Source organism: Gopherus flavomarginatus, unplaced genomic scaffold (genome assembly GCF_025201925.1).
Source record: "Gopherus flavomarginatus isolate rGopFla2 unplaced genomic scaffold, rGopFla2.mat.asm mat_scaffold_34_arrow_ctg1, whole genome shotgun sequence".
NCBI classification, from domain to species: Eukaryota; Metazoa; Chordata; order Testudines; family Testudinidae; genus Gopherus; species Gopherus flavomarginatus.
In genome coordinates, this window is record NW_026115061.1 from 2,057,304 (window position 1) to 2,080,285 (window position 22,982).

The window sequence follows — 22,982 nt, forward strand, 5'->3', positions numbered from 1 at the left end:
AGACAGCTGCCTTGGGGACAATGACAGGGAGAATCCCCCAAAGTGACTCCTTTGTTTCTGCTCTTCTCTGGCCTCCGATTGTTCCTTCCAACGTGGAGTACTTTGCACTTGTCTCTACTGAAATTGATCCTATTTACTTCAGATCATTTCTCCCGTTTGTCCAGATCATTTTGAATTTTAATCCAATCCTCCAAAGCACTTACAACCCCTCCCAGCTTGGTGTTGTCCGCAAACTTGACACGTGTAAGAGAGAGACTGTTACTGGGAGGGTTTCCCCATGTGTCAGAGGGTTACACCCTGGTGGGAGGGGGCTAGGCCTGTACTGGAATAAGGTCACTCTGTGCTTCACAGTGTGCTAGAACCTAGAATGTGCATTAGCAGGGGAAAAGCTGGGGGGAATCGGCTTGTGGAATGGACAAAAGCCTAGTCTGAATTCTCACACCTTGCCCTTTTCACCCCGGCAGGCCAGAGAATAACATCCATGTTTCGCTGCAGATCATCTCGTCCTCCCAGGGGCAAGGAAATGGCTGCAATGGAGCTGGCTCAGGTAAGAGATTATCAGGGTGGCGGGCTCTGCTTGGAGGTTGAGGAGCAGTAAATGCATAAGAGGGTGGGAATTGCTAGAGGTGGTGGGAAGCAGGAAATATCTCGGGTGGAGAAAGGGAGGGGACAGCATGTGACAAACCTGCTGAGACTTGTGTAGTGTAGGGCGTGATGGGTTGTCACCCCCAGGAGGCAGTTTGTGGAGCTTCTGGGAACTGCTGTGTCCTCTAACCCTCACGCTGGGCTGGCCCTTCTCACACTGCTTTGCTGGAGATTTCGCCAGCCTCTCCAGGGCCTGTTATCACCCAACACAACAGCAGGTGGCGCCATGCAGCCAACTAAGCTACCTGAGTGCGTTACCTAAGCCACTCAAGGACAGATAGAAGACAAGAGCCAATTTCCCACTCCCCAACCTTGCACACTTGCTGTAGTATAAATCCAGAATGATGCCATCTTATAGTGCACAGGGATCTCTATAATACAAGCTCATTAATGTAGTTCCCCTTCCCCTCGATATGGGACAGATGTGCACAACAAGCTGAGATTTTCCCCAGACACTTCACTCAAAATACGCTGGTTAAGATAAAGCATCAAACAATTTTATTAACTGCAGAAAGATAGATTAAGTGATTATAAGTGATAACAAACAGATCAAAGCAGATTATTTAGCAAATAACCAAAACTTAGACTAAGCCTAACATACTAGATGGATAGAATTTGAATTAGCAATTTCTCACCCTGACTGATGGTACAAGCAGTCCCCCAAGTTTCCATACACAAGCTAGAAATCTCTTGATCCTGGGAGCAGCACTTCCCCCACATCCGTTTTTGTTTCTCAGGTGTTTCCAGAAGTTCTCTTGTGTGGAGAATGAGGCCAAGAGATGATGTCACACCCCACCTTATGTAGCTTTTCCATATGGTGGGAACCTTTTGTTCCAAACTCAGTTCCTAGTCCAGTTTGTGGAAAAATACAGGTACTAAAATGGAGTTTAGTGTCATGTGGTCTGGTCACAGGCCCTGCTGAGTCATAGTAGCCATGACTCATAGGCTGGCTGAAACATTCACAGGAAGGCTAAGCTCTTCCACAGTCCATTGTCTTTGTTGAGCCATCAGCACTGTCTGGCTTCTTCATTGTTCTACCTGAAAGGCTCATTGTGGGTGTTACCCAGAGTAAGCACATTTGAAATACAGATACAGAGTCAATATCCATAACTTCAGATACGAACATGATATGTGCACACAAATAGGATAATCATATTCAGCAACTCAGAACTTTTCCAGTGACACCACACATGATGCATCTTCTTCAAAATAGATCATAATTATGTCCTAATCATATTATAATCATACCACTATGATGAATATGGGGGTGTAGTGTCAGATAGGTCCTAATTTCAAGGCACAGGAGTTGGGAATGGAACTTCCCCTCTTTGTGGAACAGGAAATAACCCTCCAGCCAGGGCTGGGACAACTTCCCAGACTCTCAGCGATGGAGCCTGAATCTACTGACATTTCATTAATTACCACCAACCCCAATCTTTGTGGCAACTGTAAACTTTATCAGTGATGATTTTGTACTCTCTTCTAAGTCATGGATAAGAATGTTAAATAGCACAGGGCCAAGAACCAATCCCTGCAGGAACCTGCTAGAAAGAAATCCACTCGATCATGGTTCCCCATTTACTATCAGAGTTTTTAATCTATTTAATGTATGCCGTGTTAAGTTTGTATCATTCTAGTTTTTTTTAGTAAAAATATTGTGCTAATCAAGTCATGTCCCTTACGGAAGTTTAGGTATATTACATCAATACTATTAGCTGCAACCAAACTTTTGATCTCATCCAATAAGGATATCCCGTTAGTTTGATAGGCTCTATTTTCTCTAAACCTTTGTTAATGGGCACTACAGTTCTGACCTTCTAACTTCTATTCTTTATGATTGACTTCCCCTTTCTTCCATATATTTTATTTGGAGAGTGCTTGGATTCCTACCAGGGAGCCACTATCAGGGTCCAGAGACAGCCCCATCTCCTATATTAAGCTCTGGCTAGTAGCTATGTGATAAATGTGAAGACCCTGCTTCTGTCTGTCAGATGGGAGACACAAAGGTTCTTTCTACCCTCTGATGCCTCCTGGCTGCTGTAAGCAAGGTGGGGTGGGACTCTGTTAACATGTGCCTCCCGGAGCTTCCATTTCCCTGGTGCTGCTGTTCCGTGAATAGTGGGGTTGTGAGTGGGTCAGCAGGTACTGAGTATTGGACTCCTGCTCTTTCAGGGGCCGGTGACCTTCGAGGAGGTGGCTGTGTATTTCTCCAGGGAAGAGGGGACTCTGCTGGACCCCACTCAGAGAGCCCTCTACAGAGATGTCATGCAGGGGAACTATGAGACGATGGTCTTGCTGGGTAAGGATTCCTGTCCCTTCTGTTCTTGGAAGGGGAAATGAAGAGTGAAGGTTCATGCCACCCCCACAATGCCATCTGTACCCTGTCCTGTTTCAGCATCACCCCAATAGGCCAGTAACATACATACTACCAGAGACCCTCCTCTGCTGCAGAACACTTTGGGAACAGAGCACAGGAGCAGCATCACACAATGTCAAGTATCTCCTCTTTACTCAAGTAAAACTGGGGTTAGGTCCAGCATAATGAACAGAAGCTTCCTACCCCCAGCCTTCTCTCAAACCCTGAGCCTTCTCTACCCAAACCAGAATGTGCTTGGGGTGTAACAAGCAGGCGGCTGGAGTCAGAGCTGCCAGTCCAGGGTTACTTATCATACAGACACTCAGTGCGTCCTTGAACGCTGGCTGGGAGTATCCAGACAGGGGAGCTCCAGCAGCAGAACACTGAATCTCACCCAGGATTACAGATGACACAACTCCTCGCTGATCTGGATTGCACCCCAGCATGTGAAAATGGCCTAGGTTGGTAGTGACATTTCTTGAGACATGGAGAGTCTTGCTCCCATATCACCAGGTGTAATAAAAATAACAGGAAAGGCCAAATATGGAAAACTGATTGTTCAGCTTGCTTTTGACCTGCATCATATTTTGCAATATATTCCAAATAAGGAAATTAACGTGCAACGTATGTGTTATTGTTTGTGGTTTTAAGCTGTAAAAGGCTTGTGTGATTTTTAGCTCGGGAACAGTATTCCAATAGCTGTCGCCCCCTGCGTGCTTGTAACCAAGAAAAGAGCCTCAGGCTGAGCTGATTCAAATATTAATCCTGTGGTCGTTTTCCACAACAGCCTCAATAGGTCCCTGTGATGGAATGTAAGGCTACATCTAGACTACCCACCGTATCGGCGGGTTAAAATCGATTGCTCGGGGATCGATATGTCGCGTCTCATCTAGACGCCATATATCGATCCCCGAGCGCGCTTATATCGATTCCGGAACAACACGAACCCCAACGGAGTTGCTGATTTGACAGGCGGAGCCGCGGACATCGATCCCGCGCGGTGAGGATGGGTGAGAAATCCGATCTTAGATATTCGACTTCAGTTACGTTATTCACGTAGCTGAATTTGCGTATCTAAGATCGATTTCCCCCCGTAGTGTAGACCAGCCCTTAATGTCTTCACACCTTCCCCCTGCAGGAGAATGGCTGTTTGACCAGCTGTTTGCCTTGCTGTCTCTGAGGAACTGGTCTGTGGGCGTTCCCCAGAACTGTAACTTTTTCAGTAATATCATACTGTAAAATCTCACAATTTTACATACAGTGTTACTACACATTTTAACAGGAGGATAATATTCAGTAGGTTATGCGTTTTCTAATGATACCTCACAAGCCATTTTAAACTAGCAGGGTCTTCTCTGTTCACAGAATTTCTGATAGTTTGATGTCTGCTGGCACTGGATATCACTATTTTGGCATCTCTCTCTCTGTCTCAGTGAGCACCCGCTGTGGTTGTTGAAAGTCTGTGATGGGATCTATGGGATGCAACTGAACAGTGGCACCCCTGAGCCCTTTGTCCCACCACCTGGGCTCCCTCTCACACATGTGATGCTGAGACAAGCTGTGAATCTCTGGCAGATATTGCACTTACACAGACATCCGTAGGTAGGGACACAGCCAACTGAATTACATGAATGCTTCTGCAGCCACTCATAACACTAATGATAGAAAGTCGCCCCCCCTACAGCTTTGCAGCCTTGCACCCCTGGATCATACCATCTTGCCTTAATCAGAAGCCTGATCAGTGTGAGTTTATTACACAGGGTCCACCCCTCCCTCACTGTGAATAGTACATGACCCAGCCTTGTAACGGAGCTGAGATTTCCCAAGAACTTCAAGCAAAATACACCAGTTTAAGTAGAGCATAAAACAGATTTATTAACTACAGAAAGATGGAGTTTTAAGGATTATAAGTGGTAGGAATAAAAGATCAAAGTAAATTACCATGGAAATTAAAGATAAATTCACAATTTAAACTTTACACCTTATTACACTAGGGCGTAGTTCAGTTATGCACACAGGAAGGCTTAATGCTCGAGCTGCTGCACATGCTGGGCAGGCTTAAGGTCGGGCTCCCCATGGCAGGAGAGAAGAAGACTCGGCCCCTGGAGGGGCAGGCTGGGGCTTCCTGGATCCCATTTGCTCACAGCCAGCACCCTGCCCCCACTCCCAAGTCATCCATGGCGCACCCAGGTCGGCCAGAATGGAGCAGCAGTTTTCACTGCACTACGTCCACTTATGGCTTACAGGCAACTCCCAGACTCACCACAGTCCACCATCTCGGCCAGAAAGGAGCCCACTCAGCCTCACCATTGCTGCTTTTCCTTCCCCCCAGAACCCCGCTTCTCCTGGGCTGCAAGTAGCCATCCCTGGGATGCCAACAGGCAGCCACAGGGGTCTGTCTCCCAGCAGCCAACCGCACCTCCATGGGTTCAGCCCTCAGAAGGGCAGGTGGGGGTTTCCTGGATCCCAGTTGCTCACAGCCAGCCCAGCCTCCACCTCTAAAACCATCAGTCATGCCCCCAGGTTGGCCATGAAGGAGCCGCCATTCTCCACTTGGACTCAGCTTTGCTTGTTTTCCTTTCACCCAGAACCTCCCTTCTTCTCCTGGGCTGCAAGTAGCCACTCCTGGGAAGCCAAGAGGCAGGCACAGGATTCTACCTCCCAGCAGCCAACCACACCTCTCCAGGCTTTGCAGAATGAAGGGTGGTGCTCTACTAACCCCACTTAGCCGCACAGCTTCTTCCCTGCCTTCCTCAGCTCAACTTTCCTCTATTGCCCCATTCCTGCCTCACTTCCTCCTTTGGCCAGTCACGCAAAGGAGCCCAGCAGGAAGTGAGAGCCTCTATAGGCCAACCTCCAACAGCAGAGGTGGCCAAGCCACAAGTCTCCAAATGGTGACTGGCCTAACTACTCTAGGTTCTCCAGCCTGACACCAAGGTGCTTTCTCCACTGCTGTCAGCATCCTCTGTCATGCAGGGGTTGGAGTTATCCCAGGGACAGGCCAATAGGAGGAGTGCACTTTCTGAATAACAAGGGGATCTGGGAAAATCAAACCAGCTTGTTTCTGCCTGGTTTTGAACCAGGGACCTTTTGCGTGTTAGGCAAATGTGATAACCACTACACTACAGAAACTCCACTGACTGGGTTGTTGCTCACTCTGGCACAGACCGATGGATAAATCTAGAGAATGTGGTGGTAGCCCCTCGATAGGTCAGCTGGCAGGGCAGAGGACTGGAGCCAGCACTCAGGAAGTCGTCCTTACCTCGCCCGTGTGACTCCAGCTTGAGGGAGAGCTTCTTTTTCTTCTCCTTGCTGACAAAGAGCAAGAGAAGAATGAAAGGTCAGGTGGGCCAACTCGGTGCAGAAGCCCATGCTGTCTTTTCCTGCTGCATAGCCTGAAATGAGGGACTCGTGGCAGTTAAAGGAACTGCTGCACCCTCAGAAAACATCCCGCCCGTGCATAAAGGCGGATAGAAGAGCCTGTTAGTCTAGCACGCTCCCAACTGAACTGTTTCAGCAGCTGCTAGGTTTCTTTTTGGCCTGTTACTTTTCTGTCTGGGATGTTGTTGTCAGCTGTGGCACAGAAAAAGGACGTCATTGCGAGCTGCCCATGAAGATAAGATTAACTTTTGCCTTCCTTGCTCGGCTTTACTTGCTTCCTCACCCTATTCCTGCCTTAGTTCCTGTGTTACCTGAAGGCAACGGGGGCCCAGCAGTACGAAGAGGAAGTTAGACAGCTAGACCCTGGTGGCAAAAGTTCTACCACCGCTTGCCACCCCACTCTCTTCTCCCAGCTTCACATATTGACCGCCAGGGACTTGGTGCCCAGCAGCGCAACGGAAGGCAGTGGACAGAGCCACCCTCGCCTTGAAGCTATGGCTCATTAAACCGTATCTTCAGTCGCTGATGGCCAATGAGAGACCAACAGCGCTTGCTATTTTAGCACTTGAAAATGCCATTGGTCAGTCACTGGATCTCTTTAATGCTGTTACATAACAAAAGGTGGGGGAGTCAGCCAAATATTAGCTCCCCAGTGACAACAGCAAGGAAAGTAACCAACACCCGGACAGGGTGTCAAACAACCCATCAACAGCCATTGTTCAGCAAAGGAGCTACAGTGCAATCACTTACCTGCAAGAGGACACCCCAGGGGAATTGCTCAGACTTGCTTGGAGAGACGCAGTGATGCTCACCTGACTCTGAAGGGGGAGCAAAGCCAAGAGGGAAGAAAGGACATGATAAAAGCAGAGACATTTGCCATGCTTTGTCTCTCTCGTCCACCTACATCTACAGACACCCCCACACCAAGCAACTGAAGCGCTGACGAAAGGGGAGAGCCTGGCTGAAAAGCCACCAGCCGGCCTGTGGTGAGAAGCATCTAAGTTTGTAAGGACATTGAAAGGGTTAAGATCAGCTTAGAGTGCATTTTGCTTTTATTTCACAAAAACAACGAGGAGTCCGGTGACACCTTAAGAACTAACAGATTTATTTGGACACAAGCATTCGTGGGTAAAAAGCCCTCTTCTTCAGATGCATGGAGTGAAAATTGCAGATAGAGGCATAAATATATATTGGAACATGATGTAAAGGGAGTTACCATACAAGGGGAGAACCAGTGTTGAAGGCTAATTCAGTCAGGGTGGATGTGGCTCTCTCCAAGTAATTGACAGGGAGGTGTCAATACCAAGAGAGGGAAAATTGCTTTTGTAGTGAGCCAGTCACCCCCAGTCCCTCTTCAAGCTCAAATTAATGGTGTTAAGTTTGCAGATCAGTTGTAACTCTGCAATTTCTCTTTGAAGTCTGTTTTTGAAGTTTTTTGAATGGCTTCTTTTAAATGGCTACTTTGAATGGCTACGTTTAATTGTGTTATTGAATATGAACATGTAAACGTGTTATGGAAGTCCCATGTGGTCTAGTGGTTATGATTCTTGGCTTTCACCCAGACAGCCTGGGTTCAGTTCCCCACACAGGAACAATGCAGAGCTTCTCCTTGGAGGGGAGACAGGAAACAAAAAGAATGGGAAGGGATTCTGCTAGCAGCAGAGGTGGATAGAGTTGGGAGCAGTACTGGATTTGACATGGTGCCATAGTGCTAGGCCCAAGCTCTCAAGGGACCTGTAACAGTAACTTCCTCCCCTCTGCAGAAAGGGAGCCTCAGAGCAGCCTGGACTCAGTAGGGGAGCTGAGACCCCATAGGGCCCTGGGAGCTGTAGTTCCTTGACCAGCTCCCTGCCTTGGAGCAGAGAAGGAACATTTCCCAGCATTCCCTTCGCTGCTATCAATAGGAAAGGGAGGGGGGAAGCTGTGAGAGTCCATGCGCTGTGGCTGGGAGGCTGGCTGCTAGAAGGGGGTGCCACCTGTGAATAGGGAAGAGGTGTGACCAAGGAGTAGAAGGCTTTGGCCCAGGTAGCACCCTCAGAAGACTTCCCCAGACAGGCTTAGGGATGCTGGTGTGACCTCGCCTGGCAGCCCCCAAAGATGGAACTGGGTGGACTAACTGGACAGGGCCCCTCTCTATCTGAAGCTGGGCAAGGGAGGTATGTGGATCCCACCAGAAGGTAAAATGGTAAGTAAGTAAGGAAGGGGAGGCTCTACTGGACCTGGACAGCTTCAGATACAGGACAGGAGGATTTCCACTTCTGAGCCATGAAAATAGAAATTGACTTTTCCTTTCCAGATATATCTAGTATTCATAAAGGGAATCTAGCCCCTGCCTTCCAGATCTGAACACCTCAAATCAGGAGTGCTCAAGCTCAATTTGGGCAGCTGTTACTTCATTTCTCCCAAATCAAATATGCTGATCCACTGTCATTTACTGTAGAAAAAGTAGGAGAAAATTGAGCAACAAACGTTGGGGTCTTCACAGTGCTAACGAGGGCTGGAAGACTAACAGGCTCTTCTATCCTCCTTTATGCACGGGCGGGATGTTTTCTGAGAGTGCAGCAGTTCCTTTAACTGCCACGAGTCCCTCATTTCAGGCTATGCAGCAGGAAAAGACAGCATGGGCTTCTGCACCGAGTTGGCCCACCTGACCTTTCATTCTTCTCTTGCTCTTTGTCAGCAAGGAGAAGAAAAAGAAGCTCTCCCTCAAGCTGGAGTCACACGGGCGAGGTAAGGACGACTTCCTGAGTGCTGGCTCCAGTCCTCTGCCCTGCCAGCTGACCTATCGAGGGGCTACCACCACATTCTCTAGATTTGTCCATCGGTCTGTGCCAGAGTGAGCAACAACCCAGTCAGTGGAGTTTCTGTAGTGTAGTGGTTATCACATTTGTCTAACACACAAAAGGTCCCTGGTTCAAAACCAGGCAGAAACATGCTGGTTTGATTTTCCCAGATCCCCTTGTTATTCAGAAAGGGCACTCCTCCTATTGGCCTGTCCCTGGGATAACTCCAACCCCTGCATGACAGAGGATGCTGACAGCAGTGGAGAAAGCACCTTGGTGTCAGGCTGGAGAACCTAGAGTAGTTAGGCCAGTCACCATTTGGAGACTTGTGGCTTGGCCACCTCTGCTGTTGGAGGTTGGCCTATAGAGGCTCTCACTTCCTGCTGGGCTCCTTTGCGTGACTGGCCAAAGGAGGAAGTGAGGCAGGAATGGGGCAATAGAGGAAAGTTGAGCTGAGGAAGGCAGGGAAGAAGCTGTGCGGCTAAGTGGGGTTAGTAGAGCACCACCCTTCATTCTGCAAAGCCTGGAGAGGTGTGGTTGGCTGCTGGGAGGTAGAATCCTGTGCCTGCCTCTTGGCTTCCCAGGAGTGGCTACTTGCAGCCCAGGAGAAGAAGGGAGGTTCTGGGTGAAAGGAAAACAAGCAAAGCTGAGTCCAAGTGGAGAATGGCGGCTCCTTCATGGCCAACCTGGGGGCATGACTGATGGTTTTAGAGGTGGAGGCTGGGCTGGCTGTGAGCAACTGGGATCCAGGAAACCCCCACCTGCCCTTCTGAGGGCTGAACCCATGGAGGTGCGGTTGGCTGCTGGGAGACAGACCCCTGTGGCTGCCTGTTGGCATCCCAGGGATGGCTACTTGCAGCCCAGGAGAAGCGGGGTTCCTGGGGGGAAGGAAAAGCAGCAATGGTGAGGCTGAGTGGGCTCCTTTCTGGCCGAGATGGTGGACTGTGGTGAGTCTGGGAGTTGCCTGTAAGCCATAAGTGGACGTAGTGCAGTGAAAACTGCTGCTCCATTCTGGCCGACCTGGGGGCGCCATGGATGACTTGGGAGTGGGGGCAGGGTGCTGGCTGTGAGCAAATGGGATCCAGGAAGCCCCAGCCTGCCCCTCCAGGGGCCGAGTCTTCTTCTCTCCTGCCATGGGGAGCCCGACCTTAAGCCTGCCCAGCATGTGCAGCAGCTCGAGCATTAAGCCTTCCTGTGTGCATAACTGAACTACGCCCTAGTGTAATAAGGTGTAAAGTTTAAATTGTGAATTTATCTTTAATTTCCATGGTAATTTACTTTGATCTTTTATTCCTACCACTTATAATCCTTAAAACTCCATCTTTCTGTAGTTAATAAATCTGTTTTATGCTCTACTTAAACTGGTGTATTTTGCTTGAAGTTCTTGGGAAATCTCAGCTCCGTTACAAGGCTGGGTCATGTACTATTCACAGTGAGGGAGGGGTGGACCCTGTGTAATAAACTCACACTGATCAGGCTTCTGATTAAGGCAAGATGGTATGATCCAGGGGTGCAAGGCTGCAAAGCTGTAGGGGGGGCGACTTTCTATCATTAGTGTTATGAGTGGCTGCAGAAGCATTCATGTAATTCAGTTGGCTGTGTCCCTACCTACGGATGTCTGTGTAAGTGCAATATCTGCCAGAGATTCACAGCTTGTCTCAGCATCACATGTGTGAGAGGGAGCCCAGGTGGTGGGACAAAGGGCTCAGGGGTGCCACTGTTCAGTTGCATCCCATAGATCCCATCACAGACTTTCAACAACCACAGCGGGTGCTCACTGAGACAGAGAGAGAGATGCCAAAATAGTGATATCCAGTGCCAGCAGACATCAAACTATCAGAAATTCTGTGAACAGAGAAGACCCTGCTAGTTTAAAATGGCTTGTGAGGTATCATTAGAAAACGCATAACCTACTGAATATTATCCTCCTGTTAAAATGTGTAGTAACACTGTATGTAAAATTGTGAGATTTTACAGTATGATATTACTGAAAAAGTTACAGTTCTGGGGAACGCCCACAGACCAGTTCCTCAGAGACAGCAAGGCAAACAGCTGGTCAAACAGCCATTCTCCTGCAGGGGGAAGGTGTGAAGACATTAAGGGCTGGTCTACACTACGGGGGGAAATCGATCTTAGATACGCAAATTCAGCTACGTGAATAACGTAACTGAAGTCGAATATCTAAGATCGGATTTCTCACCCATCCTCACCGCGCGGGATCGATGTCCGCGGCTCCGCCTGTCAAATCAGCAACTCCGTTGGGGTTCGTGTTGTTCCGGAATCGATATAAGCGCGCTCGGGGATCGATATATGGCGTCTAGATGAGACGCGACATATCGATCCCCGAGCAATCGATTTTAACCCGCCGATACGGTGGGTAGTCTAGATGTAGCCTTACATTCCATCACAGGGACCTATTGAGGCTGTTGTGGAAAACGACCACAGGATTAATATTTGAATCAGCTCAGCCTGAGGCTCTTTTCTTGGTTACAAGCACGCAGGGGGCGACAGCTATTGGAATACTGTTCCCGAGCTAAAAATCACACAAGCCTTTTACAGCTTAAAACCACAAACAATAACACATACGTTGCACGTTAATTTCCTTATTTGGAATATATTGCAAAATATGATGCAGGTCAAAAGCAAGCTGAACAATCAGTTTTCCATATTTGGCCTTTCCTGTTATTTTTATTACACCTGGTGATATGGGAGCAAGACTCTCCATGTCTCAAGAAATGTCACTACCAACCTAGGCCATTTTCACATGCTGGGGTGCAATCCAGATCAGCGAGGAGTTGTGTCATCTGTAATCCTGGGTGAGATTCAGTGTTCTGCTGCTGGAGCTCCCCTGTCTGGATACTCCCAGCCAGCGTTCAAGGACGCACTGAGTGTCTGTATGATAAGTAACCCTGGACTGGCAGCTCTGACTCCAGCCGCCTGCTTGTTACACCCCAAGCACATTCTGGTTTGGGTAGAGAAGGCTCAGGGTTTGAGAGAAGGCTGGGGGTAGGAAGCTTCTGTTCATTATGCTGGACCTAACCCCAGTTTTACTTGAGTAAAGAGGAGATACTTGACATTGTGTGATGCTGCTCCTGTGCTCTGTTCCCAAAGTGTTCTGCAGCAGAGGAGGGTCTCTGGTAGTATGTATGTTACTGGCCTATTGGGGTGATGCTGAAACAGGACAGGGTACAGATGGCATTGTGGGGGTGGCATGAACCTTCACTCTTCATTTCCCCTTCCAAGAACAGAAGGGACAGGAATCCTTACCCAGCAAGACCATCGTCTCATAGTTCCCCTGCATGACATCTCTGTAGAGGGCTCTCTGAGTGGGGTCCAGCAGAGTCCCCTCTTCCCTGGAGAAATACACAGCCACCTCCTCGAAGGTCACCGGCCCCTGAAAGAGCAGGAGTCCAATACTCAGTACCTGCTGACCCACTCACAACCCCACTATTCACGGAACAGCAGCACCAGGGAAATGGAAGCTCCGGGAGGCACATGTTAACAGAGTCCCACCCCACCTTGCTTACAGCAGCCAGGAGGCATCAGAGGGTAGAAAGAACCTTTGTGTCTCCCATCTGACAGACAGAAGCAGGGTCTTCACATTTATCACATAGCTACTAGCCAGAGCTTAATATAGGAGATGGGGCTGTCTCTGGACCCTGATAGTGGCTCCCTGGTAGGAATCCAAGCACTCTCCAAATAAAATATATGGAAGAAAGGGGAAGTCAATCATAAAGAATAGAAGTTAGAAGGTCAGAACTGTAGTGCCCATTAACAAAGGTTTAGAGAAAATAGAGCCTATCAAACTAACGGGATATCCTTATTGGATGAGATCAAAAGTTTGGTTGCAGCTAATAGTATTGATGTAATATACCTAAACTTCCGTAAGGGACATGACTTGATTAGCACAATATTTTTACTAAAAAAAACTAGAATGATACAAACTTAACACGGCATACATTAAATAGATTAAAAACTCTGATAGTAAATGGGGAACCATGATCGAGTGGATTTCTTTCTAGCAGGTTCCTGCAGGGATTGGTTCTTGGCCCTGTGCTATTTAACATTCTTATCCATGACTTAGAAGAGAGTACAAAATCATCACTGATAAAGTTTACAGTTGCCACAAAGATTGGGGTTGGTGGTAATTAATGAAATGTCAGTAGATTCAGGCTCCATCGCTGAGAGTCTGGGAAGTTGTCCCAGCCCTGGCTGGAGGGTTATTTCCTGTTCCACAAAGAGGGGAAGTTCCATTCCCAACTCCTGTGCCTTGAAATTAGGACCTATCTGACACTACACCCCCATATTCATCATAGTGGTATGATTATAATATGATTAGGACATAATTATGATCTATTTTGAAGAAGATGCATCATGTGTGGTGTCACTGGAAAAGTTCTGAGTTGCTGAATATGATTATCCTATTTGTGTGCACATATCATGTTCGTATCTGAAGTTATGGATATTGACTCTGTATCTGTATTTCAAATGTGCTTACTCTGGGTAACACCCACAATGAGCCTTTCAGGTAGAACAATGAAGAAGCCAGACAGTGCTGATGGCTCAACAAAGACAATGGACTGTGGAAGAGCTTAGCCTTCCTGTGAATGTTTCAGCCAGCCTATGAGTCATGGCTACTATGACTCAGCAGGGCCTGTGACCAGACCACATGACACTAAACTCCATTTTAGTACCTGTATTTTTCCACAAACTGGACTAGGAACTGAGTTTGGAACAAAAGGTTCCCACCATATGGAAAAGCTACATAAGGTGGGGTGTGACATCATCTCTTGGCCTCATTCTCCACACAAGAGAACTTCTGGAAACACCTGAGAAACAAAACCGGATATGGGGGAAGTGCTGCTCCCAGGATCAAGAGATTTCTAGCTTGTGTATGGAAACTTGGGGGACTGCTTGTACCATCAGTCAGGGTGAGAAATTGCTAATTCAAATTCTATCCATCTAGTATGTTAGGCTTAGTCTGAGTTTTGGTTATTTGCTAAATAATCTGCTTTGATCTGTTTGTTATCACTTATAATCACTTAATCTATCTTTCTGCAGTTAATAAACTTGTTTGATGCTTTATCTTAACCAGCGTATTTTGAGTGAAGTGTCTGGGGAAAATCTCAGCTTGTTGTGCACATCTGTCCCATATCGAGGGGAAGGGGAACTACATTAATGAGCTTGTATTATAGAGATCCCTGTGCACTATAAGATGGCATCATTCTGGATTTATACTACAGCAAGTGTGCAAGGTTGGGGAGTGGGAAATTGGCTCTTGTCTTCTATCTGTCCTTGAGTGGCTTAGGTAACGCACTCAGGTAGCTTAGTTGGCTGCATGGCGCCACCTGCTGTTGTGTTGGGTGATAACAGGCCCTGGAGAGGCTGGCGAAATCTCCAGCAAAGCAGTGTGAGAAGGGCCAGCCCAGCGTGAGGGTTAGAGGACACAGCAGTTCCCAGAAGCTCCACAAACTGCCTCCTGGGGGTGACAACCCATCACGCCCTACACTACACAAGTCTCAGCAGGTTTGTCACATGCTGCCCCCTCCCTTTCTCCACCCGAGATATTTCCTGCTTCCCACCCTCTTATGCATTTACTGCTCCTCAACCTCCAAGCAGAGCCCGCCACCCTGATAATCTCTTACCTGAGCCAGCTCCATTGCAGCCATTTCCTTGCCCCTGGGAGGACGAGATGATCTGCAGCGAAACATGGATGTTATTCTCTGGCCTGCCGGGGTGAAAAGGGCAAGGTGTGAGAATTCAGACTAGGCTTTTGTCCATTCCACAAGCCGATTCCCCCCAGCTTTTCCCCTGCTAATGCACATTCTAGGTTCTAGCACACTGTGAAGCACAGAGTGACCTTATTCCAGTACAGGCCTAGCCCCCTCCCACCAGGGTGTAACCCTCTGACACATGGGGAAACCCTCCCAGTAACAGTCTCTCTCTTACACGTGTCAAGTTTGCGGACAACACCAAGCTGGGAGGGGTTGTAAGTGCTTTGGAGGATTGGATTAAAATTCAAAATGATCTGGACAAACGGGAGAAATGATCTGAAGTAAATAGGATCAATTTCAGTAGAGACAAGTGCAAAGTACTCCACGTTGGAAGGAACAATCGGAGGCCAGAGAAGAGCAGAAACAAAGGAGTCACTTTGGGGGATTCTCCCTGTCATTGTCCCCAAGGCAGCTGTCTCAGGTTTACAAAGGTGTTTCATGTTCCAGCCTTTATACAGTCTCTCCTGGGAGTGCCCCTTTCATGGACTGGGCCTAGTTTTAGTTTTTGGTAGTTAACAATCTTGGTTTATTGTTCATCTAACCAGTATGTGTGGATTGAAGTGTGTTGGAAACTCTGTTTGGGATAACAAGCTGTTGCATGTCATTTTCCGCTGATGAAATGACAGACTTCATATGAGCTTGGGTCGTTCAGTAGCGTGCTGGACAGTGCAAGATGCACATTTCTGGGGGAAAGTTGGGCACTTGAGAATTTGCTGGTTTTCTCCTGAGGTGTAATTCATGAGTGGCTGTCTAGCAGCACTCAATACTGTGTAGTTGGGAGTGAGTTACATACTGGAGACTGTGTGTTAATTGGCCAAGAGGGGCTGTTCTCGCGGGAAAACAGTGGAAAAGGCACCCCATGCTGGAGGACTGAGGGGACAGCTATTTAACAGTCCAGATTGTACTCTGGGTAACGTCACAGATACTCATTATGACAGAGCCTCTTACAACACAGAGAAAGTAAATCCATGTCCCAGAAATCGAAGACTCCAGACAGAGGGCAAGTGTCCCTGGCACTGCTTCTTGCTGACAGAGAGGTTCAGAGACAGTGCGAGAATCCTGGGGAAGCTGGGAACAGGAAGCATGGGCTGGCGGGGTTCGGTGGAGAAAGGAAACAGGAAAGGCAGGGATATTACTGAATCCAGGATCTTAGCAGTACTAGATGACAGGATAGCACATAGTGCAGCCCATTGGAAAACACAATCCCAACTATACATACAAAATGATGGGGTCTAAATTAGTTGTTTCCACTCAAGAGAGTGATCTTGGAGTCACTGTGGATAGTTCTCTGAAAACATCCACTCAATGTGCAGCAGCAGTGAAAAAAAGTGAACAATGTAGGAAATAATTAAGAAAGTGATAGATATGACAGAATATCTCATAGATCATATTTGTAAAAACAGCAAATAAATCCATGATACACCCACATCTTGAATACTGCATGCACATGTCACCCCATCTCAAAAATAGATATATTGGAATTGGAAAAGGATCAGAAAAGGGCAACAAAAATGATTAGGGGTATGGGACAGTTATGCCAGACCTAACCCCCAGTTTCACTTGAGCAAACAGGAGATATTTGACACTGTGCAATACGGCTCCTGTGCTCTGTTCCCAAAGTGTTCTGCAGCAGAGGAGGGTCTCTGGTATTATGTGTGTCACTGGTCTATTGGGGTGATGCTGAAACAGGACAGGGTACAGATGGCATTGTGGGGCTGGCGTGAACCTTCACTCTTCATTTCCCCTTCCAAGAACAGAAGGGACAGGAACCCTTACCCAGCGAGGTCACAGTCTCATAGTTCTCCTGCATGACATCCCGGTGGAGGGCTCTCTGAGTGGGGTCCAGCAGAGCCCACTCTTCCCTGGTGAAATACATAGCCATCTCCTTGAAGGTCACCAGCCCCTGAAAGAGTAAGAGTCCAACACTAAGGACTTGCTGCCCCACTCACAGCCCCACTATTTGTGGCAGAGAAGAGTGAATCAAATGGAAGCTCTGGGTGGATCATAGTCAGGAGAGTCCCACCTCGACCTGGCTCAGAGTATCCAGCAAATGCCAGGGTGAGGGGATGAAGAGAGAGCCCCTTATCTCTCCCAGCATATCCATCACCCCCCTACTAGCCACTGACTGATACAGGAGATGGAGCCCCTAGCAGGGTCCAGGGAGAGCTCGCTGGTAGGATGCCCAACACACTCCTCATTGTGAGGAGTGGGATATGAAGGGAGAGGCAGCTCCAATAAGCCTGAATCATGGGTGTCCCCTTTATATCTCACAGCAGCTGATGGTTAATGAGGTCAGGCTCCAGCACTAGGAGTCTGGTCAGTTTGACTAGCTCCATGTACGTGGGTTATTTTCTCTCTTCACAAATTAGGGCATGTCCACCTCCAAACCTCCTGGGTCTGTTCCTAGAATCTAGGCCACTTAGTAAATAACTCCCAGCAGGTCTGCCACACCCTGGCCTCCTCCTTTCCCCATGCTGTGAATTTCCGGCCCCGCTCCAACCTCCAAACCAGACTCTGCAAACCTTCCCACCTCTGGTGTATTTGCTCTCCCTTTCCTCCAGCAGGAACCCACCAGCAACCCCCCGATAATCTCTACCTGGACTGACTCCACTGCAGCCATTTCTCTTCCCTGTCCCACGCCAGGCTGGGATGAGCTGGAGCAAAACATTCTGCAGCCTGTCTGGGGGAGAAGGGCAGTTGTGGTCGTTTGAGAACCGGTTTTAGTTAATTTCACATCACAATTCCCCCAGGCCCTTTCCCTGCAGACAGACACCCTAGATTCTGTCATGCTGGGAAATGCTCAATCTGTTTATTACAATTTAGACCTGGCCCCTCCTGCCAGGCTAAGTCCACAGACACATTTTTAACCTCCCTTCTCTCTCCCCTCACCCCTTCTCTAAACACAAGGCTAGAAAAGAGCAGAACCAAAGGAGTCACTGTGGGGGATTCCCTCAGACACTGACCCCACGGCAGCCACACCCCAGCAGGGGGAATGTGGAGTCAGGAACTGGCTTTTGCTCTGTCTGATCCTTGTTTTGTTCACTGGAAAGTGGTTCTGCCCCAGGATGCAGCAATACATGTGTCTGGGTGGACTAGAGAGCTGGAAATCTCTCCCCCACATTCATTTCCCCCACCGCCCCTTTCAGTCTCTCCTTCCCCTGTCCTCTCTCCCTGTCCCTCTGGCTGGGACAGTCTCATTCCTGGGGGCTTTGCTCTCCCATGGCTGGATTTCCTCCTGGCAACCGCTAATGGGAGGAGAAATGAGGTGGTGTTGTTTGTGCAGAGTCACTTTCTTGCCAGACCCTAGGACATTCCCTGAGGTCTTTCAGTTACCTGGAGACTCTGGCTCAGAATTTAGTAGTAACAGGGCCCAGGACTGCCCTAGGGGGCTAGGACCAGCTGCAGAAAGTCATCCCCTGGGCCGGGCAGAGAAGAAGCTTTAATTAAGGTCACTTCCCAGCACAGAGCCCCACTGGGGGAGCAGCAGCTGCCAAGCCTGGTCTAACAGATCACAATGGAGGCTGCAGCATCTGACCCAGGAAGCTGAACCCCAATATCCTGAGCAGAGAGGGACAGAGTGTATGAGCAGCTTCCCTCCTTTAGCTCTCTGGGGAGAGCAGCTAATGGGAGCCCCTCCTCACAGGGAGAATGGCTGATCTCATTTGACCCACTGTCCATCTGGAATCACTCCTTGTCTTTCCATACAGTGACTCTGGATTAACAACGGTCTCAATGACACCGGATTTCAGAAAGAATGAGTTCAGAACGCTGTGGAAAAGACCATCGTGTGGCAGTGCTGACTCCCTTCCCACCTCCCTCACCCCCGCAGATCTAGGACAAGGACTGGGGGCAAAAATTTTCCAAACGGAACCGAAAGTTCCTGCAGTTTTCAAAAGAGGAGAAAAGTAAATTCTGTGAATTCACACTAACAGTGTTTGCTAAGTGGACAGAAAGTTATCACAGTGACAGGGCACGTGACTGGGGAATGGACTTGGTGACCTGGTTACTAGGAGCCAGGACTCTGGTACAAGTTGACCAGAGAGAAGGATCATGGTTAGCAGCAGCCCCCTGACACCCCCTAGTATCCAGAGCCCAGACCCCCCAGCCAGGATCCCATCAGATATTCCCTGGGACGCAGACCCCAGAGTCCCTGGCCAGGGACCCCAGATACCCCTCAAAGCCCCACCGGCCAGAGAACCCCCACCACACCATGATTGCCAGGTTGGGAATCCCAAAGGGTTCCCCCCACCAAGAGCCCCCAGCAGCCAGGGACCCCCTCAAGGGACCCTCCCCCCACTGGGAACTCAGTCCCTCACTGCCTGCCTAGGAACTTCCCCACCCTCCAGAACGATCTACCCTGACATTTGCCTGGGACCCCCTCCTCTGCCCAGTGTGACCCCCTGATGCTTTACAGTGCGACCCATCACTCTGCTTCCCTGGCATGCCCTCACCTAGTGCCAGGGATCCCCTCCCCCAGCTCTGTGCACTGGGCATGGCAACAAAACCAGGAACCAGCGGGGGAAGCACAGACAGAGCCCCTGGCACAGAACCAGGCTCTCTCTAACCCTCTGTCCCGCTTCCCCAAGAGACACCCACCCCCACTGTTCTGCAGCCACCAGGCCCCCAGCGATACCCACCTCCAGGACCCATAGCCTCAGGGATGGGCACATCAGAACCACCACCCACGAAAACCCCAAACCTCCACAACCCACCAACCTGACTAGGGTACCCCCTGCCCAGCCACCCAGAGGCCTCCCCCTACCACAATGCCCCTTCAGCTGCAATCTCCCCACACAGACACCTTCCCTGCCCCTGCAAGTGTTACCTCACAGAGTGTGAGAAGTGGCTAGAAAGTTAACACCACCTCCTGCTGGCCAGTCACACAGGCAGAGGGGGCCTGGGGAGTGCTTCTTTAACAGGAGAATGGAAGGCCTGGAGGGCAAGAAAGATCCACGGGCTGTCACTAGCAAATAATGGCCACCATGGATCCACCCCAGAGGCGGCTGCATCTTAGCACATTGGGAAACAACCCATCATATTCAATTAGAAATAAAACAACTAGAGAGAAGTGGGGCAAATGTTTGGTGTATTTTATATCAATCTTTGAGACACGCAGAGAGAACCCTGTCACAAACGATATTTGATAACATGAGAGAAAACCACTAAGATCGGAAGGGATTTGATGTTGCTATTAAATAACTAATGGAAAAGGGGGACTGTTGGACTGGATTTTATATGACTGTCCAATACATAAACAGAATGTGATGGTCCCCCCCGGCCACGGGGCAACCATTCACGTGAGCAGCTCAGAGCCCTTTGAGGAGCTGATTTAAGGGCGGGGGGGAGCTGGAAGGCTCCCTGGACAATGGAAGGGGGCCGCAGGGGAATTGGGAAGTGGGGTCTGCGCAGTCTCCATGGGGGATGTGCTCCTCCCTTCCCTTCCCTGCCCTGGCAGAGAACGGGAACCTCATCCCATCCCACTCCAGTGGGAGCCATGTTCTGGGGAATGACCCAGGGCAACAATTTCCCACCCAAACAAGGACAAATCGCTGCAGATAAAATGGGTGGGAAAATCCACCCCCCATCGGAGAGATTTTAAATTGACATTTGAGAAGTATGGAGAGAAAAGGGAAAATCAGAGGCAATTAGAGAGCTGATCATTGGCGGGGGGGAGAGGAGAATCTCCCTGGATTTTATAGCCACGTGTGCTAATGAGAGAGAAAAGGGGAAATCTTGAGAGAATGTGTGTGGGAGGAAGTGGCAAAAACAGGGACAGGATCCAGTTAACTCACCTCCCTCCCACCCCGGGAATGTCCTGGCTGCACAGAGACAGATCTACACCCCCACCCCAGTGATCTCCCCCCCCGTAACTCCGGCTTCTCCTCCCCCCTCGACACCTCCGCCCTCACACCAAAGGGGGGGGCTCTGCCAGCGCCTCCCCCTGAGCTCAACTCCTGCTCCGCCCCACAGCCCGGATTGTGCCCTTTAGCCCCCCACGAACCCTGCCTCCAGCTGCCTGACCCCCCCTGCCCATCAATTTCCTGCTCTGCGCCCGTCCCTCCCACGCTCCCTGTTACTCCCCCGCCCCGCTCCAGCCCCGCCCCCAGCACCCGGCGGAACGTTACGGCTGGTCCGGGCAGGGGGAAGGGCAGCGGCTTCAGTGGCTGTTACTGGGCATGCGCAGTGCCCGGGAGTAGCACATTGCTATGGGGAGGGATTTAATAAACCGCCCTCCCCCGCCTGTCCCGGGGTCCGCCCCTCCCCCCCACACGACGGCCGGGCCCCGGCCCCCCCATCCCAGCGGGGCGGGCGGATCCTCCTGCAGCTCCACTGGGGCCGAGGCGCCTTCAAGGCTTCTCCCAGGCTCCCTGGGGCAGAGTCACTTTCCTGCCCCCCAGCGCCTCTCATTCCCCGGGGGCTCCGGGTCACAATGTCCCACCGCCCTTCCCCCGCCTGCAGCTCCGGCTTCTCCCCTCCCACCCCCGCCAGCCACACCAAGGGGAACCCCCGGGCCCCAGTCTCTGTCCCCACCTGGATCCCAGCGGGGCCGGGGGCGGATCCTGGCTGCAGCTGAGAACAGCGGCTCCGCTGCGGCTCGGGCAGCTCCAGCGCTGCTGGCAGCACGTGGAGAACCAGGAAGCAGCTGTTCAGCCCGGGCTCCGTGTCACAATGTGTCAGAGCCCCGCCCCCAGGAGCTGCCCTGCCCATGGGCTGTGCCAGAGCCCCGCCCCCAGGAGCTGCCCCGCCCCTGAGCTGAGCCAGAGCCCCGCCCCCAGGAGCTGCCCTGCCCATGGGCTGTGCCAGAGCCCCACCCCCAGGAGCTGCCCTGCAAATGGGCTGTGCCAGAGTCCCGCCCCCAGGAGCTCTCCCGCCCCTGCTCTGTGCTGGAGCCCCGCCCCGAGGAGCTACACTGCCCCGGAGCTGAGCCAGAGCCCCGCCCCCAGGAGCTGTCCGCACCTGGGATGTGTCAGAGCCCCGCCCCCTGGAATTTCCCCATGTTGGGTCTCTGAGCTTTGTTCTCCTGCCGCCTTCTTCCCAGCACCCCCTGCTCCCTTCCTGTGTCTGCAAACACCCCCCCTCCCCCGGGGCCGGCTGCAGTGCTCGCTGAGGCTGACTCCAGTGGCTGAAGTTGCCTCCATCTTTTCTTCACCTGGAGGGGGAGAGACAAAGAGAGGAGATGGTCCCAGGGTGTGAAACCAGAATCAGGGGGCAAGGAAAGAAGGACTGTTTGGAAAGGTGGGTTTTTTTTGTGGGAGGGGGGTGAGCCAGAGGGATTCAGAAGAAGTTGGGCAGCAGAGGCTCAGGGAAATTGAGGGGAACCTCCTGGGTGTCTCAGTGTTGCCCAGGGTTTGTACAGCACCTTGCATAATATGGGGTCTGATCTCAGTCATGGTCTGTGCAGCACCTGGGAGCCGTGATGTCTGTTTTCTGATCACAGGCTCTGGGAATGGAGAGAGGGAAACCTCAGCACCTGAAGGTTAATGCAGCCCTGTGTGCAACCCCTGCTAGGGTGATCCGACAGCAAATGTGAAAAATTGGGATGGGGGTGGGGTTAATAGGCACCTATATAAGAAAAAGACCCCAAAATCGGGACATCTAGTCATGCTAGTCCCTGCTCTTCTCATAAGGGGTCGGCTTAGAGAGGGTTTGGCTACACTTGCAGCTGTCCAGCGCTGGGAGTTAAAGCTGTCTTCCTACAGCTGTTTAGGGAAAGCGCTGCAGTGTGGACACACTGACAGCTACCAGCACTCTGTCATGGCCACATTTGCAGCGCTGTTGGGAGTGGTGCATTATGGGCAGCTATCCCAGCATTCAAGTGGCTGCAATGTGCTTTTCAAAAGAGGAGGGTGGGGTGGAGTGTGACACGGAGCGTGGGGGAGACAGAGCGAGTGGATTTTTGGAACTGACACTGTGTCAGCTCCCTGCCTGGCAAGTTCAAGCCTCCTCCCCCACCCCTCTCTCATTCACTAAATGCAAATAGCCGCCTTTGTTCTTTTCCTCACAGACCAGATAAGCCGCTGATCCAAAACAGACCCCCCCTCC

The 22,982-nt window shown here is 50.4% G+C and overlaps 1 protein-coding gene and 2 non-coding genes across 3 annotated transcripts; 1 reads left to right on the forward strand and 2 right to left on the reverse strand.

Annotated features, from left to right (window-relative positions):
- Positions 1-6,060: 6,060 nt before the first annotated feature.
- Positions 6,061-6,133, reverse strand: TRNAV-AAC (transfer RNA valine (anticodon AAC)). Its single transcript has one exon. It is a non-coding gene; the product is annotated as a tRNA-Val (tRNA).
- Positions 6,134-9,242: 3,109 nt separating this feature from the next.
- Positions 9,243-9,315, forward strand: TRNAV-AAC (transfer RNA valine (anticodon AAC)). Its single transcript has one exon. It is a non-coding gene; the product is annotated as a tRNA-Val (tRNA).
- Positions 9,316-12,260: 2,945 nt separating this feature from the next.
- On the reverse strand, positions 12,261-21,489 carry LOC127042217 (zinc finger protein 560-like). Its single transcript, XM_050935835.1, has 5 exons — positions 21,471-21,489; positions 17,536-17,619; positions 16,716-16,842; positions 14,811-14,893; positions 12,261-12,559 (listed from the first exon to the last, which is right to left on the reverse strand). Exons 2-5 carry the CDS (start codon positions 17,605-17,607, stop codon positions 12,392-12,394), a joined length of 450 nt encoding a protein of 149 aa, XP_050791792.1. The 5' UTR covers positions 17,608-17,619; positions 21,471-21,489; the 3' UTR covers positions 12,261-12,391.
- Positions 21,490-22,982: the final 1,493 nt, after the last annotated feature.

What these genes read in the sequence shown, in the direction of transcription:
- LOC127042217 (XM_050935835.1), bottom strand. Translation starts at nt 17,607, where the DNA reads ATGTTTTGCTCCAGCTCATCCCAGCCTGGCGTGGGACAGGGAAGAGAA. An exon ending in TGAGACTGTGACCTCGCTGG is followed by an intron (nt 14,894 to 16,715) that starts GTAAGGGTTCCT and finishes TCACCCCGGCAG; the next exon opens with GCCAGAGAATAACATCCATG. An exon ending in CTGCAATGGAGCTGGCTCAG is followed by an intron (nt 12,560 to 14,810) that starts GTAAGAGATTAT and finishes CTGCTCTTTCAG; the next exon opens with GGGCCGGTGACCTTCGAGGA.